The sequence below is a fragment of the Balaenoptera acutorostrata genome, chromosome 14 (genome assembly GCF_949987535.1).
Source record: "Balaenoptera acutorostrata chromosome 14, mBalAcu1.1, whole genome shotgun sequence".
NCBI lineage: Eukaryota > Metazoa > Chordata > Mammalia > Artiodactyla > Balaenopteridae > Balaenoptera > Balaenoptera acutorostrata.
Window position 1 is genome coordinate 83420756 of NC_080077.1, and position 21443 is coordinate 83442198.

General features: G+C 48.3%; 1 protein-coding gene across 1 annotated transcript; it reads left to right on the forward strand.

Annotated features, from left to right (window-relative positions):
* The first annotated feature begins 5967 nt into the window (after window positions 1–5967).
* Window positions 5968–20609, forward strand: DPPA5 (developmental pluripotency associated 5). The gene is given in 6 exon segments (XM_057527648.1): window positions 5968–6079; window positions 6153–6254; window positions 6257–6326; window positions 6759–6855; window positions 20227–20328; window positions 20520–20609. Coding segments are annotated over 6 exon segments (573 nt in total).
* The last annotated feature ends 834 nt before the right edge of the window (window positions 20610–21443 follow it).

The following is a 21443-nucleotide window of genomic DNA, read 5'->3' on the forward strand; positions in this document are numbered from 1 at the left end:
CAATAGTTGTGATATGCGGGCTCAGTAGTTGTGTGTCGAGGGCTCTAGAGCGCAGGCTCAGTAGTTGTGGCACACGGGCTTAGTTGCTCCGCAGCATGTGGGATCTTCCTGGACTAGGGACCAGGGCTCGAACCCGTGTCCTCTGCATTGGCAGGCGGATTCTTAACCACTGCGCCACCAGGGAAGCCCAGGCCTAGTGATTCTTACAGGTGTGTTTTGTTTTACCCACACCATTTTTGTCTTCTACCTTAAAAAAAAAATTTATTTTATAATGGAATATATTTGATTTACAATGTTGTGTTAGTTTCAGGTTCTACCTTTTGAATCAGGTGCCAACATTATAAAAATGGGAAATTTCACATAAAAATCAGAATATCTGGGCTCACATGCCGGCGTGGCAATTGACCAATGGCAATGAATAATCCCCTTTCTACTTGGGGACCTGGAGGAGGGACCTGGTGGGGGGGGGGCTGGGGGTAAGGCAGGCTATTTAAGGGATTCCCTCCTGTTGAAAATGGGTGGCAGCCAGCACATGCTGTTATACAGAGCTTGAGAGAGCGTGCACTAGATAACCTGCTAATTACCTCACACTTTTCTATCTGCTGGTTTTTATTTCTAGACGTGGTTTTAGGTAGATAGTGGAGGTATCAATAACCTTGCTACTCAAAATGTGATCCATTAACTAGCAGCATGAGCATTACCCAAGAAACTGAAAAATGAGGAACCTTAGGCCTGCCCCAGACCTACTGAACCTGCATTTTAACAAGACCCCCAAGTGCCTCTTCTGTACATTCAAGCTTGAGAAGCTCATCTCTTAGTACCACAGGGTGTGTTGTTACCTAAGAATCCAGGGAACAACAGATTCTATTTGGTTGGTGTACTCATTAAAAAACATTTAACTTTTAAATACAGTGTTTTGCAATAAAGTAACAACTGAAATCTGGATGCTGCAATTGGGAACCATTTTTATTTTAATCAAGTGATTTTTTTCCAGACGTTCAAGGGACATTTTTTGAAAAGCAGTAGGTCAATAAATAGCCAGAGTATTAAAAATTCTCCTGTCCTTTTATCTCTAATTCTTTCTGTGTCCTTTCATCTATAAAGGAAGCACTCTCAAATATGTTTAATGAGCCTAATGGTTTATTCTGATTTGTTCAGGGCAGTAGATAAACGGAAGCCAACAAAATCGGATCGTAAATTTGGACTGAGTATCATAGATAGAGCCGTAATAGAAGCAACTTAAAATCGTTTGTAAATAAGATACAGAGTTCGACATATTCTACTGGAGAGTTCTCACTATACTCTCTCTCAGGTCGTCCCCTCCCTCAGGTTTCAGGATTCAGACGCCCTGTGCCCCCTCCCCCGCGGGTTACACTGAGACCTAAGAAATGGGAAGCCCCGACAGTCGTGCAGGGCTGGAAGCGGCCGCGAGCGGCCTGTGGCAGAGGGTGGCTCAGTGAGTGTCCCTGCTCATTGCTCTTGGTCCTAAGCCAGCCTGAGATCAGCTGCCCGGCTAGGCCTCCAGGAAGGGCGGGGTCGCGCTGAGACTGAGCGCCAGGCCTGCTCATCGGCCCTTGGGGTCCCCAGAGCCCCGTGGAAAGAGCTCATCCTTTCCGCCCACCGCGGCCTGCACGTGGCCGACGCCGAGGCAGAGCAAGTGGAAATGGAAGAGTGCGTCGGCCTCCCGGGCTCCCATTGCCGCGGAGGCCTGGCAGGCGCGGGTGGTGGCCGGAGCCCGCAGGCTCGCGGGGCCCCCGGGGACGCACGTCGGGGTGTCGCCGCCTGGACCCGTCTTCGGAGAGAGTCGGGCCGGGGACTCTCCAGGCGGTGGGCCTCGCGCCTGGGTCCCTGGTCGCCGTCCTTGCTGGAGTCTGCGCTGCGCTTAGGGCCGGGCTTGCGGCCTCCACTCCGCCCGGCGTGACCCCCACTCGCCACCCTCCCTCCGACGGCGCTTTGCGGGGCGCGGCTCCGCGCCCGCTCTCCTCTCCTCAGGCTCCTCCCGAGGGGGAACCAGGGACTGCTGGGCTCGGCAGTGCCCCACGCGCTGGGCGACGCGAGGTCACGATCCTCGGCGCCCGTGGAAGGGCGCGGGCCGGGTCCGCAGGTTCGGGCCGCAGGCGCCCTCACAGTCGCTTCCGGAGCTCCTGCACCCCCGGCCCCGCCGCTCCGTCTCCCCCGGACTCTCGGCTCGGGCACTGCCGCAGTCTTCGGGAGCTCCGGAGCCAGAGCCGGAGCCGGGAAGCACGTCCCCGGGCGTGTCTCCACGGGCGGCGTCGCGGGAACCGGGCGCCGGAGGCCTGGGCGTTCCCGGTGCTGGGCTCTCGGGAGACGAGGCGCAGGCGCTGGGCGGGCCGCGTCCGGAGACTGGAGAAGCCGGGGCCGCTCGGGTGCCGGCGGTGGGTGTGTTTCCGGACCCAAGCGCGAAGCTCGTGGGGGTCCTGCCCGCTCCCCCCACGCAAGCCTTGGATCGGACCCAAGTGCTGGGCTAGAATCTTCGCACAGGGGCGAAGGAGGGGGAAGACGGACTGCTCATGGGGATCTGGGCTGCGGGGACTGCTCTGGGCCTGGGGGAGCACTTCCTGGCAACTCCGGTAAAATCCCGCGCCCGTGGCAGGGCGGAGGGTCCCTGGCCAAAGAGATGCCGGCCTTCTTGGTGGCCTTTTCCTCAGAAAGAGGAGGGAGGAACGGGTGTCGCCGGGACAGCCTTTACTGTGGCAGCGTCCCCGGGATTCTGCAGCCTTGTCTCAGTTTGGCCCTGCCCCAGGGGCCCTGGGTCGGTTCCTGAGTGATGGCCCAGATGAAAGGCCGCTGTGCGTCCTCGGGCTGCAAGGCGTGACGCTCTGGGGACCGTGCCCAGCCGTGCGCTCGGGGGTCCCCTCGGGCTCACACTGACACGCCGAGGGCTGGATGGCTGGAACTCCAGGTGTGGCTGACCAGGAGGTGCCCTGAGTTTCCAGAAGGCCCAGAGGAAGAGCCCTGGCTGCCTCTGGCACCTCCGGTTCAGTGCACCTGGCGCTTACCTGCCTGACCTCTGAGTTCCGTGGTGGGGGACATCGTGAGCTCCCTGCCAACTGCCCACCTTCCATGTTCCCTGCCCAGCAGTCTATGTACTCAGACTGGGAGAGAGCGAGCATACCCTCCCTCCGGCCGAACCTGAGGTTCCCACCTGCTTCAGATGAAAAGCTGCTGGCCGGTGATATTTGGCATTGAGAGTGAATTTTAAGTGGTTTCGTCTCATGTGTACTCACAGAGCCAGGCTCGGAAGCTAAAGGTGGGCCTGGAGACACAGAAACAACTGCTTCCTCGGGATAAAAAAAAATTAAGACAGGAATCCCTGTCCCCCAAGCAGGAAGGAGTTGGTGGCACCTTTTTGAGGAGGGTTCAGGGAGGGGGAATCCAACTCCCCTTAGTAAATCACACTACTCTCCTGCCAGCAATTTGAATCTGCAATTCTAGGTTCAACATCCGTTAATGAAAAATCAATCCAGAGTCACTTCTTGCAGTGGCAAGGCAAACAGCTGAGAATCCTTGATAGGAGTGGGGAAATGGGTGCTTATAAACTGCTGATTTGCCACACCTGTGCTGATTCTAAGCGTACACAAACTCCTTAGAAAGGATGTTAGTCATTAGTATACAAATTTGTTTGAGAGTCATACTTTTTGAGCCTGTAGTTTTAAGTCCCAGTTGTTTATTGTATAAGTTTGTACAGTGTTACAAGTTTGAAATAAGTGTGTATAATTACACAGGCTTCTCTCTAATACTCTTAAGTTGGACGCAATTCCTGTGCTCATCTATCTGCTTCTTTAAATACTATATCGAGGGACTTCCTTGGTGGTGCAGTGGTTAAGAATCTGCCTGCCAGCGCAGGGGACATGGGTTCGATCCTTGGTCTGGGAAGATTCCGCATGCTGCCAAGCAACTAAGCCCGTGCATCACAACTACTGAGCCTGTGCTCTAGAGCCCGTGTGCCACAACTACTGAAGCCCGCGTGCCTAGAGCCCCTGCTCCGCAACAAGAGAAGCCACCACAACGAGAAGCAAGTACACAGCAAGGAAGAGTAGCTCTGGCTCGCCATAACTAGAGAAAGCCCGTGCAATGAAGACCCACGATAGTCAAAAATAAATAAATAAATACCATGTTGAACTTCCAGCCAAAGAAATGGTGTGTATATGGGGGATGGGGGTGTTAAGAAAGCATGATAAAGGAAGTCCTCACTAGGGGATGGTTTACACTTTGTTTTTCCCTCAGAAGAGTTACTTTTTATTAGCTACCTGACACATTAGTACTTTTTTCCCTTTCATTGAAATTGAGAACTATGGAAGAGTAGAAAGAATTCTGTATATCCTTCACTGAGAACCAGCTGTTGATATTTGTCACGTTGATTCCTTCCCTCTCTCTCTCTCTCTCTATATATATATATATGTATATATATAATTTGGGGGTTTCATTTTTGGGGAGTGCTGAACTATTTGTAAGTGGATTGTAGATATCAACACTTCACATATTTCAACATATTTCTTGTTAGAACAAGGACCTTTTCTTGTGTAATAAAGGCACCACACTCTAGAAATTGTATATTATAGAACATACAATCAAACACTATTTTACAATATAGTCCATGTTAAAATTTCCTCCACTGTCCTGAAATGTTCTTTCTCTTTGATTCAGGGTTTGAATCATGCATAGCACTTGGTTGTCTCTTTACTAATAAGATGACCTTCTGCTTTTTTGTTTTCATGGCTTTGACAGACCAGTAGTCCATTGGTCCCATTGTTGGTGATGCTAATTGTGGTCTTTGGTTAAGGTGGCATCTGCCCTTCAAGTCACTATTGTGAAGGAATATTTTCTTCTTTGTAATTAATAATCTATGGGCTAGGCTTGCCAGAACTCTTAAATATCCAGTTAATAACCTTTCATTTGATAGTTAGGCATTGATTATTATCTGAATTGATTACACTGGTGGCTGCAAAAGAACAACCAACCTACAGGTTTTGATTGCAGGTGAAGAGTTCTGCCCTAATAAGTGGCCATGAACGCTGCTGAGGGGACATCGGATGTTATCAGAACATGATCTTGGGAAAAGCCAGCTTCATCTCTGTCTGTGAAGCCCTAAACATTGAAACACACCCCCATCGGATAGATTTAGTGCAGTGTTTAGAGCAATCTGTTTTTTTAAATGAATAAAACAAGTTTGTTTAGGGCCTGAAGGCCGGACCACATAGTTTAGGCCACGTGAGCTTCGAAATCCGGGTAGATTCAAAAGTTCCAGACTCAGGGGCTTCAAAGAACGTGAACCGTGGGGCACTTCAGAGCCCCCATCAGGACCCTGGAAGAAAATGAATATCGGAATCTCATTTTCCTCTTCGTTAAGTGGCAGGAGTGACTCCTCAGTCCCCTGAAGTAGCAGGGGTCGCCCCGCAGTGAAGTCCCGGGGTCCGGCTCCCTTAGGCCAAGGGAAGACACACCCTCCTTTGGAACGTGGAAGGCAGGGACTCGATTTGGCAGCTGGGTGGCCGTCGCACCCCCAAACCTGTACTGCTTTCCGGGGTTCAGGCCCAGCCACTGTTTCTAGAATAACAAGGGTTTCTAGCGCCGTCTCCCCACTCATTCCCAAGGTGAAGGGATTTTGGTGCGGAGAAAACGAGTCAAAGCAGGTGGGAGCCCGAGTCAACTCGGAGACAGCTGGGCCCGCCCGCGCTCGGGAGCCGGAGGTGGGCGGGGAAGCGCCCTAGACAGTCAACCGGAGAAGAAGGCGGCGCGGGGCGGGCGGGGCGTGGCGAGTGCGGGATTGCGCTGCCGGGCCGGGGGCGGGGCCTGGATGGGGGCGGGGCGGGGCCTGGATGGGGGTTGGCCAGGGGAGCGGGGCGCGGGGCGTGGCCGGCCCAGGTGCTTAACTTTCCGCCAGAGGCAGCGTCCTGCCCAGTCTACGTCCGAGCTCCGAGCAGGGTTGGTTTAGGCCCCCTGAAGATGGGAAAGCTGCCCGAGCAGAACGACATCCCACCTTGGGTGGGGGCTCCCGAAGTCCTGAAGGAGCCCGGGGTGTTCCAGGTGCAGACGGGGCTGCTGGAAGCCGTGTTCCGTGAGTGAGCCCAGTTCTGACCCAGGTGCCCCGGCCCTCCTGGGCCCGAGCGCTCCTCTTCTCACCTAAACAGGCCCCGATGGATCTCGAATCCCATTCGTCGAGCAGGTGAGCGAAGTCATGCTGCAGATGAAGGGTCTGGAAACTTCGGACCTCGCCGAAGTCATGGTTTACGGCTCTTGTGCAAGTTCCAGACCAAGTGGGTGCTCCAGTCCGTGGCCTAGCGGCACCGCCAGCGGCACGAGCAGGTTGAGAGGCCTCACGACCAGGTGCCCTGGACCGGTCTGTGCAGGCGGCCTGGCCCCCGCCCCTCCAGCCCTCCTCACCCCTCCCTAACTATGCCCTCCGGGCAACCACCAACAGCGCCTCGGCCAGCACCCACCCGGGGAGGCCTCTGTGTCCAGGCTGTGCTCCAGACTCCTTGGTAGTGCCGGCCGTTGGTCCTAGGGACCCTGGAGTAAGGCTGTGAGAGGTGGCCGGGGCTGGCCTCCTGGGGCGGGGCCATCCCACCCGCCATGTGGGAATGAGCCCAGTTGGCCCCAGGTTCTGAGGTTCCCGAGAATCCCAGGCCCAGGACGCCTAGCTGGGAAGTCCCAGAAAGGAACCTTGGAAAGAGGCAGAGAACTGTTCAGGCTCTTACCCTCTCCCCTCACACGTGCCTGCTGTGGCTTTCTGGCGCAGGGATGCTGCAACCTGAGGAAGCCATGAATTCCCTCGACCTAGCTCCTCGGATGAAGGGAAGCCAGTTTGCAGCCAGACCAACCTGCGACCGTGAGGTAGAGAGGAGGCTGCAGCCAGAGCTGCAGGGGGTCGGGTTTAAACTCTGCTCCAGCCTAACAAGGAACACCCGGCTGGTTTCTGGTCTCTGCCTCTGCCTTTAAGTCCTGATGTCCTTCCCCCCAAGGTTGCTAATTGAAGAATCAAATTTTAAGAGGTTTCTTGATGTGTCTTGATGTGTAGTTGAGGTGTTGGAGATAACATCACAGGTGAGGTGGCCCTTGAGCTTAACCCTTAGTGAAACCCCTAAGGCTAGAAAGAGGTCCCAGAGCACAGGGTGAAAAAGGTCTAGGGGGAAAAAGGGTCTGGAGAGAAAAAGGAAAAGAGTCTAGGAGTCACGTTCTGAGATGCAGCTCTGACCAAAAAATCAGACAACCTAGGAGAGATGTGATATTCTGGCACTGAGAGTTTCATATCCTTGTAAACTAAATTGGAGACTGCTGTCTGGGTTCTCATTTGCATTCAGCCTACTGCTGCACATTATTTAGGCTGGAGTGTGAAGAAAATTCAGCCTTACAGATAGGTATACAGGAAAGGAGAACCTCACACAGACCCCTTGAAGTGGTCTCTGGAATTCTCCACCACACTTCCAGAATTGCTGCCCTGGCCTCCGAAGGGTAAGTGGGATTAGGGTGGATGAAGCATTACCATAGGTGGGGCTCACTCCTGAGGGTAGAGGGGCCATCAGAACGGGGGCTACAGTTTTCCCTAGTAGAGACCAGCCTGGTAGTTCACAAGCCAGAATGAATCCCCTCAGGGAGCTTTCTGGCCCTATGACCTTAGCCACATTCACCCTCCTACCCCCTCTCCCTGCTCAGGCTCTAAATTGCAGATAATAGCACCTGACCTCATGTGAAGTTGTGAGATTTGCCTAGGGTACTTAGAGCAAGCATGACACCAGAAACAAGTGTTGACTCTCTTTTGGAGCAATTGAACAAAAATGGGGGAGAAACACTAGCACGGAGCCATCCTCTGCAAGAGGCGTGTGGCCGGTCCATCAGACAGCTGTTCTCGTCCCCACTCAGTAAATGAGTGGTACCAGCATTTTGGGCCAGTGGTTCAGGCCCCAAGCTAGAAGCCGTCCTTGATGCCTGACCACCCGAAAGGACTCCCTGCTCGAACCCAGTCAACTTGACTTCCAACCTGAGCCCTTCCTGCACCTGTACGTGGTCCAGGCGCCCACCCCACCCCGGCGCCAACCTGCCTTGCCAGAACTGCTGAAAGAGGCTCCTATCAGGTCTCAGGGGGTTCTCTTTCAGTCATCTCACAGTCGGCTCCTCAGCCAGACTTAATTCTTTTTATTTTTTAAGCATCTTTATTAGAGTATAATTGCTTTACAATGGTGTGTCAGTTTCTGCTTTATAACAAAGTGAATCAGCTATACGTATACATATATCCCCATTTCTCCTCCGTCTTGTGTCTCCCTCCCACCCTCCCTATCCCACCCCTCTAGGTGGTCACAAAGCACCGAGCTGATCTCCCTGTGCTATGCGGCTGCTTCCCACTAGCTATCTATTTTACGTTTGGTAGTGTATATATGTCCATGCCACTCTCTCACTTCGTCCCAGCTTCCCCTTCCCCCTCCCTGTATCCTCAAGTCCATTCTCTAGTAGGTCTGTGTCTTTATTCCTGTCTTGCCCCTAGGTTCTTCTGACCATTTCCTTTTTTTTTTTTTCCAGATTCCAATATATGTGTTAGTATATGGTATTTGTTTTTCTCTTTCTGACTTACTTCACTCTGTATGACAGTCTCTAGGTCCATCCACCTCACTACAAATAACTCACTTTCGTTTCTTTTTATGGCTGAGTAATATTCCATTGTGTATATGTGCCACATCTTCTTTATCCAGTCATCTGTCAATGGACACTTAGGTTGCTTCCATGTCCTGGCTATTGTAAACAGAGCTGCAATGAACATTTTGGTATACGACTCTTTTTGAATTATGGTTTTCTCAGGGTATATGCCCAGTAGTGGGATTGCTGGGTCATATGGTAGTTCTATTTTTAGTTTTTTAAGGAACCTCCATACTGTTCTCCATAGTGGCTGACCACCATGGTGGTCAATAAATAGCATTTATTGTTTGTAGATGTTTTGATGATGGCCATCAGACTTAATTCTTAAAACGTTAATCAGATGGCCCCTCCTCCAAAAGGAACTCCAAAATTCTCCAAAGTTTTCCAGCCAACTTAACCCAAGCCCCTGGCCCTGACCTAGAACGCCCTGTGTAACCTGCCACCTGCCTGCATCTCTGCTCCAGATCCTTATCCTTTTGCTGCCCCTCAAACAAACCGTCTTGTTACCACTTCAGGGCTTTTATTTTTGCTCTTCTGCTAAGAGCACTTCTCACTTGTTTTTATTAAATTTTTTGGCCACACCAGGTGGCTTGCAGGATCTTAGTTCCCCAACCAGGGATTGAACCCGTGCCCCCTGCAATGGAAGTGCGGAGTCCTAACCACTGGAACACCAGGGAATTCCCTCTCATTTTTTTTTTTTGAATGATTCTGTTCCCTTCTTCCCAGTGGTCCATGTTCCCTCCAGAGGTCCTCTCCTTCCCCACTGTCTCTGCTTGACCTACTTTAGTTTTGTTCATGGCATTTTAAACATGACTGACAAGCTAACCGTTCGTTTTCCTCCTCTGCCCCACTGGAAGGTAAACTCTAGAAAAGTTGAGATTTTAAAAAAATAGATAGTATGTAATATTAAATATTGAGGACAGTTTTCTAAGACAAGGACACCAGCATGGCTGCTTGGGTTTGGATCTTGGCTCAGCCTCTTCAGCGATGGAACCATGAGCCTTGTGCTTTGGTTCTCTGTCTGTAATAGGATAAGATCCGTCGCATGGGTTGTAGTGAGGATATCAAGTCTCAGAACAATGTCTGACACCATGGGCAGTCAAACGTGATTTCTTGAATGCATGAAGGACAGGCTGCAGGACAGAAGCTGGATTGCTCCCTCCCAGGCTTATGGAGGAGGGACTCCAGCCTCCAGCCCCTGTTCTCACATTGAAGGCTCAGTGAGGGGAGCTGGGAAGTCCTTTGTCAAGGGCACTGTTTTCCTGCCTCCTGGAAATGCAGGATGGTGTGTGTGTTTCCTGGGGTCTTTGGAGGCCATACAGCCTTTAGGTCACCAGGAAGCAAAGGTCCATTTTGGCATGCTATTGAAGTTCATTTGGAGGAGAGGAAGAGACTAGGCAGGTACCCTATTGGCATCCTGACACCCTGTCTTCCAACCTTGGAGAATTGCGCCAGTACTCTGGCCTGGAAGTCATGGACCACTCAGCACAGCTCCTGCCCAGGATTTTGGAGGAGAAATCCGTCCCACCTTTCCCACATCCCCAGGAAATGATGATTGTTAAAACCATTGGCCCTCTGATTTTGAAGAGCTAGACACACATAAATGACTTTCCTCCTGTTTGGAGGGTCAGGAGGGACAGTTGGCTCAGTTCCGTGTGGAAAGAGGCCAAGAGTATCTACAAAGGTTGACCTGCCTTGCAGATTTGTTCCTTCCCGGTCAGAAGAGTTGATGGGCTCTCATGGGACAATCATTGGGTGTCAGCATCGCAGGCTATTGCTGGGCCCAAGATGCTACAGGTCAGGGAGGGGCTCGTGTTGGGATCAGGTGGGGTCTGGGCAGGGGGCATCTCAGTTTCCAGGGAAGAGACAGCCTCTGATCCTGGTCACCTCAAGGGGATCCCTTGTGGCTTTGGGCACATTTTGAATGCAAGGGCATTGGCAAGATATTTCTGGATACCTGTTAACAGTTGCAACAGTTCCCTACAATCTCACCCAGAGACACCTGCAAACTTTTTTTTTCTTCTGATCTGTTAGGTGAACAGTCTCCCTTTTGTACTTCTTGCTTGAGTCTCCTTATGGACCAACAGTTGTGGCCCCCAAATTAGCCTCAGCCAGTGCACCCTTTAAAAAATCAGTTGGCAGTGAATGATTGTGTGTGGGCATGTCAACTGTAGAGTTATGAACCCCAATTCTGCAGTGTAGAGGGGGCATAAAAAACTGCCCTTGCCCCTAAGTCTAGAAATTCCCTAAGGGCAGTGCTTCTGAATGTAGAAAACAGCTTTAGGTTAGTTAATCTGTGTCAAAAGTATCAAGCTTGGAAATTTAAGACTGTGCTATAAATCCCATGCATGCCCTGGACTGAAGATTTTTCAGCACTAAAAAAAAAAAAAAAAAAAAAATTCCTAAGCAACACAAGACTTTGAGCAAATACATAGAAAAGTTTTGGAAATAGTAACCTGAAGGTTAAAAAAAAAAAAAATGGTTGTCTTGCGGTGGTCCTTTTTTTTTTTTTGAGTTTGAAGCTCTTGATCACTTTTCCACTAAGGGTAAGCGAAAGGGCAACACAACCACTGCAGTGGGTGTGGGTTCGATCCCTGGTGGGGGAAGTAAGATCCCACATGTTGCATGGTGCAGCCAAAAAAATAAAAGAAAAGAAAAAGTCAAGGCACAGTTGTATGTTTTTTTTTTTTTGACACAGGACTATACATCAAATGAGGTATTATTGAGAGTTTACACAATCCAGATCTAAAGGCCATGTGACTCCCTTATGGAGATCAAGAAAGAATGTTATCTTTTAAAGAGCTGTCCCAGTAATCTTGGGAGAATGTTGCTTCTTTATGGTTGAGCGGGTATTTCTGCCGATGGGGGAGCTTGGCTGGTGCGTATTGCTGATACACGATGCACAGCAGAGGGGAGAGAGGAGGCCAAAGGGCACAGAAAATCTTTTTGTGTTTAAATTTTTCTTGTCTTGCGATGAAATGCAAATTTCATTTTACAACCGTTAAGGTGCATATCAACGGAATAATTCCAGTGAGCCCAGACTCTTGCATCTTCCCATTCAGAGAAAAGCACTAATATCGTTAACTTGCGATGTCTGTTTTTTGTTATTAGTGGTAATTTTTTTTTTTAATTTATTTATTTATTTTTGGCTGTGTTGGGTCTTCGTTTCTGTGCGAGGGCTTTCTCTAGTTGCGGCGAGTGGGGGTCACTCTTCATCGCGGTGCGCGGGCCTCTCACTATCGCGGCCTCTCTTGTTGCGGAGCACAGGCTCCAGACGCGCAGGCTCAGTAGTTGTGGCTCACGGGCCCAGTTGCTCCGTGGCATGTGGGATCTTCCCAGACCAGGGCTCGAACCCGTGTCCCCTGCATTGCCAGGCAGATCCTCAACCACTGCGCCACCGGGGAAGCCCTAGTCTTTATTTTTCAGAAGAGTTTAGGTTCACAGATAAATTGAGCAGAAAGTACAGAGAGTTCCCATAAACCCCCTGCCACACACTTGCCCAGCCTCCCTAACTACAAACATCCTTTACCAGAGTGCCAACTACCAACTGGCACTGCCATCTGCCTCTGCAGTCACGAGCCACTGCAGACACTGACCTTCAGCACCCCTGAAAGGAGTTCAGGGTGGAGATCAGGGGTGAAGCCCTCTGTGCTCTGGGAAAAACTGGCAGAACAGGCCTTCAAATAGTTAGATATTTTTAGGAGAAGATTTCATGAGCCCAGTTCTTGCATCTCCTCATGTCTAGAAAAGCACTGAGATCATTAGCGGTGACGTCTGCTCCTTGTGACTAGCAACAACCTTCTGCCTAAATGTGTGCTTGACGGCACGTACCCCCTTCACTAAAATCACATGCATACTGCCCTTCCCCCACCTCTCTGGAGCCGTTCCTCAAAGCTACCTGAGAGGCTGTCTCCCGGGCTGCAGTTCTCATTTGCCCCGAATAAAACTTAACTCACAACTCTCACGTTGTGCTTTTTTTTTTTCTTTCAGTCAACCAGAGAGGTAATCTGTTCAAAAGAGATGAGTCTACACTGACATGTAATTAACACTGAGAAAGTCCATGGTTTACATCAGGGTTCACGCTTGGAGTTGTGACAAATGTGTAGTGACATGGATCCACCCTTACAGTGTCATACAGAAGAGCTTCACTGCCCTAAACACCTCTGTGCTCACCCTACTCATCCCTCCCTCCCCCTTAACCCCTGGCAACCACTGATCTTTCTACTCTCTCGTAGTTGTGCCCTTTCCAGAATGTCGTATGGTTGGAATCATATAGTATATAACCTTTCCAGAGTGGCTTCTTTTACTTAGTAAATGCATTTAAGTTTCCTCTGTTGACAAAGAATGTCATTTCAGTAAACAAAGGATGCGGTGGCCGTCAAGCTATTGGCCACTGCAGCTGCCCTGAAGGCCCACCCTGAAGGGGTTCAGACTGGAAAAAGACAGCACACTGGCCCTACTAGGTAGGTAGTCAGATATGAGTGGTCCTTGCCCCATCCTGGACAGGGTCATCTTTCCCTCCCCCACCTGGATAATGGTGATCAGAAAAGATCATCCCTTTTGTGGTCAAGGACTGCTAAGTTTCCAGCCTTATTAGGACCAGGCAAGATAAATCCGCCAGCACAGTTTGGCTCAGGCACACCAAGACCTAAACAGTGGCTCAGAGTAACCCGGGGTTCATTATACTGTATTTGTAATAAATTAGCATTGAGGTTTTGGCCCCCCTCCACCATGGGTATCACTTGGGTGCTTATGGGTAAGTGCCTGCACACTAGGAAAAAAGTTATATAACCTAAAGCTGTCAATCAACTTGTCAGTCAAATGACACAGTACACAGGGAGGGACCACCACTCTAAAAAACCCAAACCTACCCCCCATTGCGGGGCAGACAGCCTGCTCTCATCCTTTCTCGGGAGCACACCTTCTCTTTGCTTAATAAAACTCCTTGCTACTTAAAACTGCTCTAAGTCTCTCGTCTGAATTCTCTCCCTGAAGCGGACAAGAACCGAGGAAATCGCTGTCCCGCTGGTAACAGCCCTAGATAGTCAAGGTGCGCATCAAAGGAATAACTTCAGTAAGCTCAGGCTCTTGCATTTTCCCATACATAGAAAAGTGCTAAATTCATTAATTCATTAATTTGAGATACCTGGTTTTCCTTTAATTACCAGTAATCTTTTGATGTTCCACTGCCTGGTTTTGTTTTTTTTGGGGCGGTGGGGGTGGGTTTTTTTGTTGTTTGGGGTTCTTTTTGCAAAAACTCTTATATATCCTGACTCCTCCTTAACTCGTCAGAATAGTCCCTCAGAGCCATCTGAGAAGCTGTATCTTGGGCTCATGTCCTCAGTAAGTCTGCTGCATAAAACATAATTCTCAACCTTTAGGTTGTGCATTTTTTTCTGTCGACACCTCCATGTCTTTTTGTGGCTTGATAGCTCATTTCCATGATCTGGATGGACCACTGTTTATTTATCTGTTCACCTACTGAAGGACAACTTGGTTGCTTTCAAGTCTGGGGAATTATGAATAAAGTTGCTCTAAATATCTGTGTGCAGGCTTTTGTGTGGACCTGCATTTTCAAGTCCTTTGGGGAAAATACTCAGGAATGAAACTCTTAAATTGTGGGGTAAGAGTATGTTTAGTTTTGTAGAGAACTGTCAAACTGTCTTTCAAAGTGGCTGGACCCCTTTCTATTTCCATCAGCAGCGAATGAGAGTTCCTGCCGCTCTACATCCTCGCTAGCGTTTGGCATTACCAGTGTTTAGATTTTGGTCATTCTCATAGGTGTGTGGTGGTATCTCGTTGCTGTTTTAATTTGCATTTACCTAATGACATATGATGTGGAATGACATATGAAGCATATTTTCCTATGCTTATTTGCCCTCTTTATATCTCCTTTGATGAGGAGTCTATTCAGATCTTTTTTCTCTTTTTTAAACCTGTTGTTTTCTTATTGTTGAATTTTAAGAGTTATTTGTCTGTTTTGGATACCAGTCCTCTATCAGATATGTCTTTGGCAAATGTTTTCTTCTAGTCTGTAGCTTTTCTTCTCATTTCCTTGACAGTGTCTTTCACAGAGCAGAAATTTAAAATTTTAATGAAGTTCAGCTTATCAACTATTTCTTTCATGGATCGTGCCATTGGTGTTGTGTCTAGAAAGTCATCATCAATACATACAATGAAATACTGTCAGCCATAAAACATAATGGAAGCTTGCCAATTATGACAATACAGATGGCCCTTGGGGACATTATGCTGAGTGAAATAAGTGAGACTGAGAAAGACAAATACCCTATGATCTCACTCATATGTGGAATCTGAAAAAAAAAAAATCAAAAAAGCTAAGCTCATAGATACCTGAGAATAGACTGGTGGTTGCCTGGGGGTTTAGGGGAAGTAGGAGACATGGGTGATGTGGGTTACAAGGTTCTAACTTCCAGCTATAAAATAAATAAGTCATGGAGATGTTATGTACTATATGGTGACTATAGTTAATAATACTGAATTGCATGTTAAAGTTCCTAAGAAAGTAGATCTTAAAAGTCCTCATCACAAGAAAAATAAGAAAGAGAAAATTTGTAGCTATGTGCAGTAACAGATGATAGCTAGACTTATTGTGGTGGTCATTTTGCAATGTATACAAATAACAAATGATTATGTTGTGCAACTGAAACTAATATAGTGTTATGTGTCAATTATACCATAGCCAAAAAAAAAGTCATCACCAAACCCAAGGTCATCTCAATTTTTCTGCTATGTTATCTTCTAGGAGTTTTATAGTACTGCATTTTAAATTAGGTTTTTGATTCATTATGAGTTAATTTTTGTGAAGGGTGTAAAGTCTGTCTAGATTCTTTTTTTTTAATCTGTTTGTTGAAAAGACTATCTTTTCTTCATTGTGTTGCCTTTGCTCCCTTTGTGAAAAATCAGGTGACTGTATTAGTGTGGGTCTATTTCTGGACTCTGTTCCATTGATCTATTTGTCTAGTCTTTTGCCAGTACCACGCTGTGTTGATTACTGTAGCTTTGTAGTAAGTCTTGAAGTCAGGTAGTATCAGTCCTCTGACTTTGTTTTTCTGTATCTTGTTGTTTTAATACATGATTCTCAGTAGTTAGGTAGATCATCTCATATACTTGTAAGTAACTTATTTTCCTTTTCTGTGAATTGCATAGTTGTGTTCTTTGTCCCTTTTTCTGTTGCGATCTCCATCCAGTTTTTGTTTATTTGGAACAATTCTTTACATGGTCTACGTATCAATACCTTGTTGTTGTTTTTTTTTTTGGTGTTCAAGTATCTTCAAACCTCTCATCCATTTGATAACTTTGTGATATCATCTTCTAATGTTTTTCTAATTGAGGTATAATTGACATATTACCTTAATTTTAGGTGTATGACATAGTGATTCAATATTTGTATATTTTGTGAATTGATCACAAGAAGTCCAGTTCACATCCATCACCACATGTAGTTACAAATTTTTTTTTTTAAATATTTATTTATCTTTGGCTGCATTGGGTCTTTGTTACTGTGTGCGGGCTTTCTCCATTTGCGGTGAGCAGGGGCTGCTCTTCATTGCAGTGGCTTCTCTTGTTGCGGAGCACGGGCTCTAGGCGCGCAGGCTTCAGTAGTTGTGGCACGTGGGCTCAGTAGCTGTGGCTCGCGGGCTCTAGAGCGCAGGCTCAGTAGTTGTGGTGCACGGGCTTAGTTGCTCCGCAGCATGTGGGATCTTCCCGGACCAGGGATCGAACCTGTGTCCCCTGCATTGGCAGGTGGATTCTTAACCACTGCGCCACCAGGGAAGCCCATAAATTTTTTTTTCTTATGATGGGAAGTTTTAAGATTTCCTTCTTAGCAACTTTCAAATATGCAGTGCAGTATGATGAACCATAGTCACCATGCAGTACGTGACATCCCCAGGGCTAATTTATTTTATAAGTGGAAGTTTGTACCTTTTACCTTCACCCACCCCCACCTTTGGCAGCCATTTGTTGAAAAGATATCCTCAAGTTTTGGGTATTTGAGACATACTTGTCCAAAAAATTATTTATCTAAGAGGCTTTTCTGCCGTTCTAGACCCTCCTCTTTGCAAGGGTTTTCTGTGAAGTCCTGTTGCTGTTAATATACTTATATGTGTTATAAACAGCCAACTTTCTCCTAACATTTAGTTAGGGACAAATTCCACAATAGAGAGGAAATCAGTTCTTCTTGGTCATCTTTTAAGAGCGTAGCTGTAAAACACAAGCATTGCCAAAGACTGAACGTGTGATCATACTTATTTTGCCTAGTGTCCTTTTAACCTAACATATGGACACACACCCCCATCCCCCTTCAGTTAGGAATGCTACATCTCTGCAAGTTTGGTAAATTTCTAGTTTCAGTGGTTAGATGCATTGCTGGCCACCAGGTAGGGCTGGAGCCTTATTTATGCTGTTTTCTTTTTTTTTTTTAATTTATTTTTGGCTGCGTTGGGTTTTCATTGCTGCACGCAGGCTTTCTCTAGTTGCAGCGAGCGGGGGCTACTCTTTGTTGCGGCGCACAGGCTTCTCATTGCAGTGGTTTCTCTTGTTGTGGAGCATGGGCTCTAGGCATGCGGGCTCAGTAGTTGTGGCTCGCGGGCTCTAGAGCGCAGGCTCAGTAGTTGTGGTGCACGGGCTTATTTGCTCCGCAGCATGTGGGATCTTCCCGGACCAGGGCTCGAACCCATGTCCCCTGCATTGGCAGGCGAATTCTTAACCACTGCGCCACCAGGGAAGTTCCTATGCTGTTTTCTATGCACCCTATTCCTGGCTGTCCCATTTCAGAGGTAAAGTTGCCTTTGTCTTATAATTTTTTAGGACACTTTCCCAAAGCAGTCTTCATCTTTAAACTCCCCACAGATCATCAAGTAGATAAAGGGCAAAAAGGAAAGGAAAGAACTTCCAAGCTCATCTGCCCATCATGTTTCAGCATAATAACTACCCTTACTTGAGGACAAGTCTCACAGCGGCCCTGAGCCTGGTGGGGGGAGGGGGCACGGCTCTGGGTACAGTCAGCCTCCTCCCCCAGTTGTCTAAGGGGATTTACGGGACTTTGGAGCCAAAGGTCAAGAGCACCTCCTTTTCCTTACCAGGTCCTACACGGATTGATTGTCTCTTTTAAGATTGAGAACTTTACAGACATATTGTTCAAAACCACTTTTTGATGAAGATCCTTTTATTTGCTACTCAAGACATTTAGTAATAATCAGATGTTGCTCGCGCTGGTTTCTCAGCCCTCTGCTAGTGAGGTTTTTACTGACTTGAATTGTAAAGAATTTGGAAAGTCGCAGCCCTGTCTTTCCTTTGTAGTAATAGATCTGTAGGAAGAGAGGCTGATTGATGCTCAAGCCCGTGCACACAGCCTGGTCATAGATTCCTGGGGGGTGAGGAAACTCTTCTCTTTCTTATACCAGAGTTAGTGATGATATTTAAAACAACACTTTATCTTTCGTTCAGGTCATGGCATGCTGTTTTTCTTTACACTTTAATAAAAACATTACAAAGTGGCCAGTGAGACTCTGATATAGAACCAGATAGAGATTCTGAAGAACATTTGATTTCCTGTTCCCCCCTGCCCTCTGCCCTGTGGGTTGTAAATTGAGTAAGTTCTCTTTTGGAAGGGAGTAAACCACTCAAGACTTGAGTGTCGTGCTCTCCTAGTCGTTATTTACCAAATCCCTTTTCTTGTTTATAGGAAGAATTGTCACCTGCGGAATGCCCATGAGTCTCAACCCACCCAGCTGGGCTAGTTCAAGGGCTTCCTGGTCCAACAGCTGCGCTAAACCTTGGCTCTGAAGAAGGGGAGTAGTCACCACAGTGTCTGCTGCAATTTCAGACAAAAGCGGAGAAGAAAGAACATCAACTACCAACAACAAAATCACCCCAAACTACCCGGCACTTTCATTATCCTGGGCAGCTTTATTCTCGGTAAATGTACCTCTGCTGGATTTTTTCATTTATTAAAATGGCTTCCACGATTTCATTACTTCCTTCATGGATCATAATTTATGAAGCATTAGTCTAAGCAGGCAGGTAGGAAGATTTATTTTCCCTTTGCATCTAAAAATTACGTATTTATTTAAAACAAAACTTTTCCTGACACAGATGTGATTTTTTAATTTTTTTTTTAATGCAGTGAGTGTGAGTTCTACACAGTTCCAGGCATGTGCTAGGTAAACCAAATACACTGCCAAAACATAAGGCAGGGAACTCATGGGATTTATAGTCTGGTCATTGCAATGAAGACTTGTATTCTCTTAAGGGATTAAAAAAGATCCCTTGAAATTGTAGAATCGACTAAAAATGTAATTGTCATTTGAATAGACTTTCTTCCTCTGTAGGAGGTGTGCCAATCACATTAATGTTGTATTTTTAATTACACACTTACGAAGATAAACAGTGTGGAAGGATACAAGGAGACAAGCAAAATTCCCCTTCCTGACCATACTTCTTTGTAACCTAGCCTCAGACACCCCCCCCCCCATATCTGGGCATGTAGATTTAACTCATTCTTTTTTTATTAAACTTTCTATTATGAAAAATTTCACACACAAATGAGGTGGAGGAACAGTGTAATGAATCCAGTCTATTGTTCAGCTTCAGCAAGTATCAATAATCTTGTTTTTACATTTCCTAAATGTAGATTGTTTTGAGGCAAATTCTAGACATATCATTTCATTTACAAATAGTTCCTAACAACACCAGGATTAGGGGAACTGACCCTCCACACAGTGGAAAATCCACCCATAACTTAGTCACCCCTCCATATACTGGGTTCCTCCCTACCTGCCCTTCTGCATCTGTGGATTCAGTCAACTGCCAAGTGTAGCGCTTTAGTATTTACTATTGAAATAAGTCCGCGTATAAGTGGACCTGCGCAGTTCAAACCGAGGTTGTTCAAAGGTCAACTGTATTTAATTTTTATTACTAGATTTTAACTTTGTACAAGTTTTGTATTGATAGAAAAATTGAGTAGGTAGTAGAGTTCCATACTATATCCTTTCACGGTTTTCCCTATTATTAACATTCCCTATTATAGAGTGTATTATATACATTGTTAATAAACGTATGACATATTCATTAAAATTAATGAACCAATAGTGATGGACTATTATTAAATAGTCCACAGTTTATTGAATTTCCTTCATTTTTACCAGCTATCCCTTTTCTGTTCCAGATCCCATCCAGGACACATAACCTTTAATTATCATTGTCTCCTTAGGGTCCTCTTGACTGTGACATTTTCCCAGAGTGTTACTGGTTTTGACGTCCTTGGTAGTTCTGAGGGACACTGGCCAGGTGTATTGCCAGATGCCCCTCTTGGAAGTCCTGTGATGTTTTGCTCATGATTTACCGGGGTTATACGTTTTGAGAGGAAGATCAAAGAGGTCAAGCGCCATTTCCACCATGTCCTGTAGGTTTCTCTCTCCAGACAAGCTGTTTCAGGTTCTGGGAGCGTTGGTCTCCTCGCAGGTGGTCACTGGAACGGTGGAGGCCGGGCCCTTGGTCCGCGCTGCGACGCCCCTACCCCAGGCTTGGTTCCGAGCCCCTCTTCCCCGCTAGGAGGGCAGCTGGTTCCTGGGGCCGCAGGAGACCTGGGCGCGAGAGGAGGGCCTTCTGGAAGGCATGGAGGCTCTGAGGAAGTGGAATATCCTCAGAGCCGGCGTGGGTTCCATTCTTCAGCCGCCCCCCTTCACCCCCTGCCCCCATTTCCAGATTCCCTCTGCCTGGCATCCTAGGAGCCCGACCCTCGGTGGCGACCCCCGCCCGCGCCCCCGCCCCACGTGGCTGTGCAGCCGGCCAGAGACCCTGACACAATGCAGCCTGGCGGGCCTGGGGGTCTTCCGGGGCCTTAGAAGGCAGAGGCGGTGACCGAGACCATCCCGGCGCGGGAACTGCTGGTTCACGGGGCAGACGACACGGAGACGGGTCGGGATGAGGGATGAAGTATGCAGGATGCTGGATGCTGGATGCAGGTCGGCGCGCGTGGAAGGGGCGGGGCCCGGCCGCCTAAGAGGCCGAGCGCTCCCACCCCGCCGCCTGGGTCCATGTGCCTCCCCGCGCCCCTCAGGCGCTTGGCGCTTCCTAGCGCGCAAAGTCTGAGACAGATGAGGGGCGACGATCACATCGCAGAGGTCGTTTACGTCGAGCCGTGCATGTTCCACGCGCTGTTTGGTGAGTGAGCCCGGAGCTCTCGCCCTCGGACGCCCTACCGGCCGCAGCTCGTCCGCTGCCTCCCACGTTACTCCTCGGGAATGGGGCCCGGATCCGGGTGCCCTGAGGTTTCCTGGAATCCTAGACTATCCAGGGGCCAGGCTGGGTGGACTCCGACCCCGAGGACCCCTTTCCTCCGTGACCGGAACCTCGCTTCCCCTCCCGCGGCTCAGCGCCCCTTCCCTCCCAGGCCAGGACGGCGAGATGCTGGCGGCCTTCTACGGTTCGTTCAGGGTCTCACTCGTGGTCAGTGCCGTCCCAGGAGGCGGAGTCGGGATCTTCCTTATCGGATCGCCCTGTTACCAGTATGTTAGGACGCTCCTCATTGTGGCAATGACTTTCCAGCTTCGGGTCCACCGGGATCGAGGTGAGTGAGGGGTTTCATGGGCCCTGGCAGGGAACCCGTCCTTGGCCCAGGGGTCCGGGAAGGCGGGCTTGGGTCTCTGCATCTTTCTGGTTCACTCCAGTTCCTTAGTCTGAGGTCCTGGAACAGTTCTGAAAACAACCACTCAGTCTAAAAACCCCCGGTGTGGGTCCCGGCTCCCGAGTTAGGGAAGGAGTCTTGG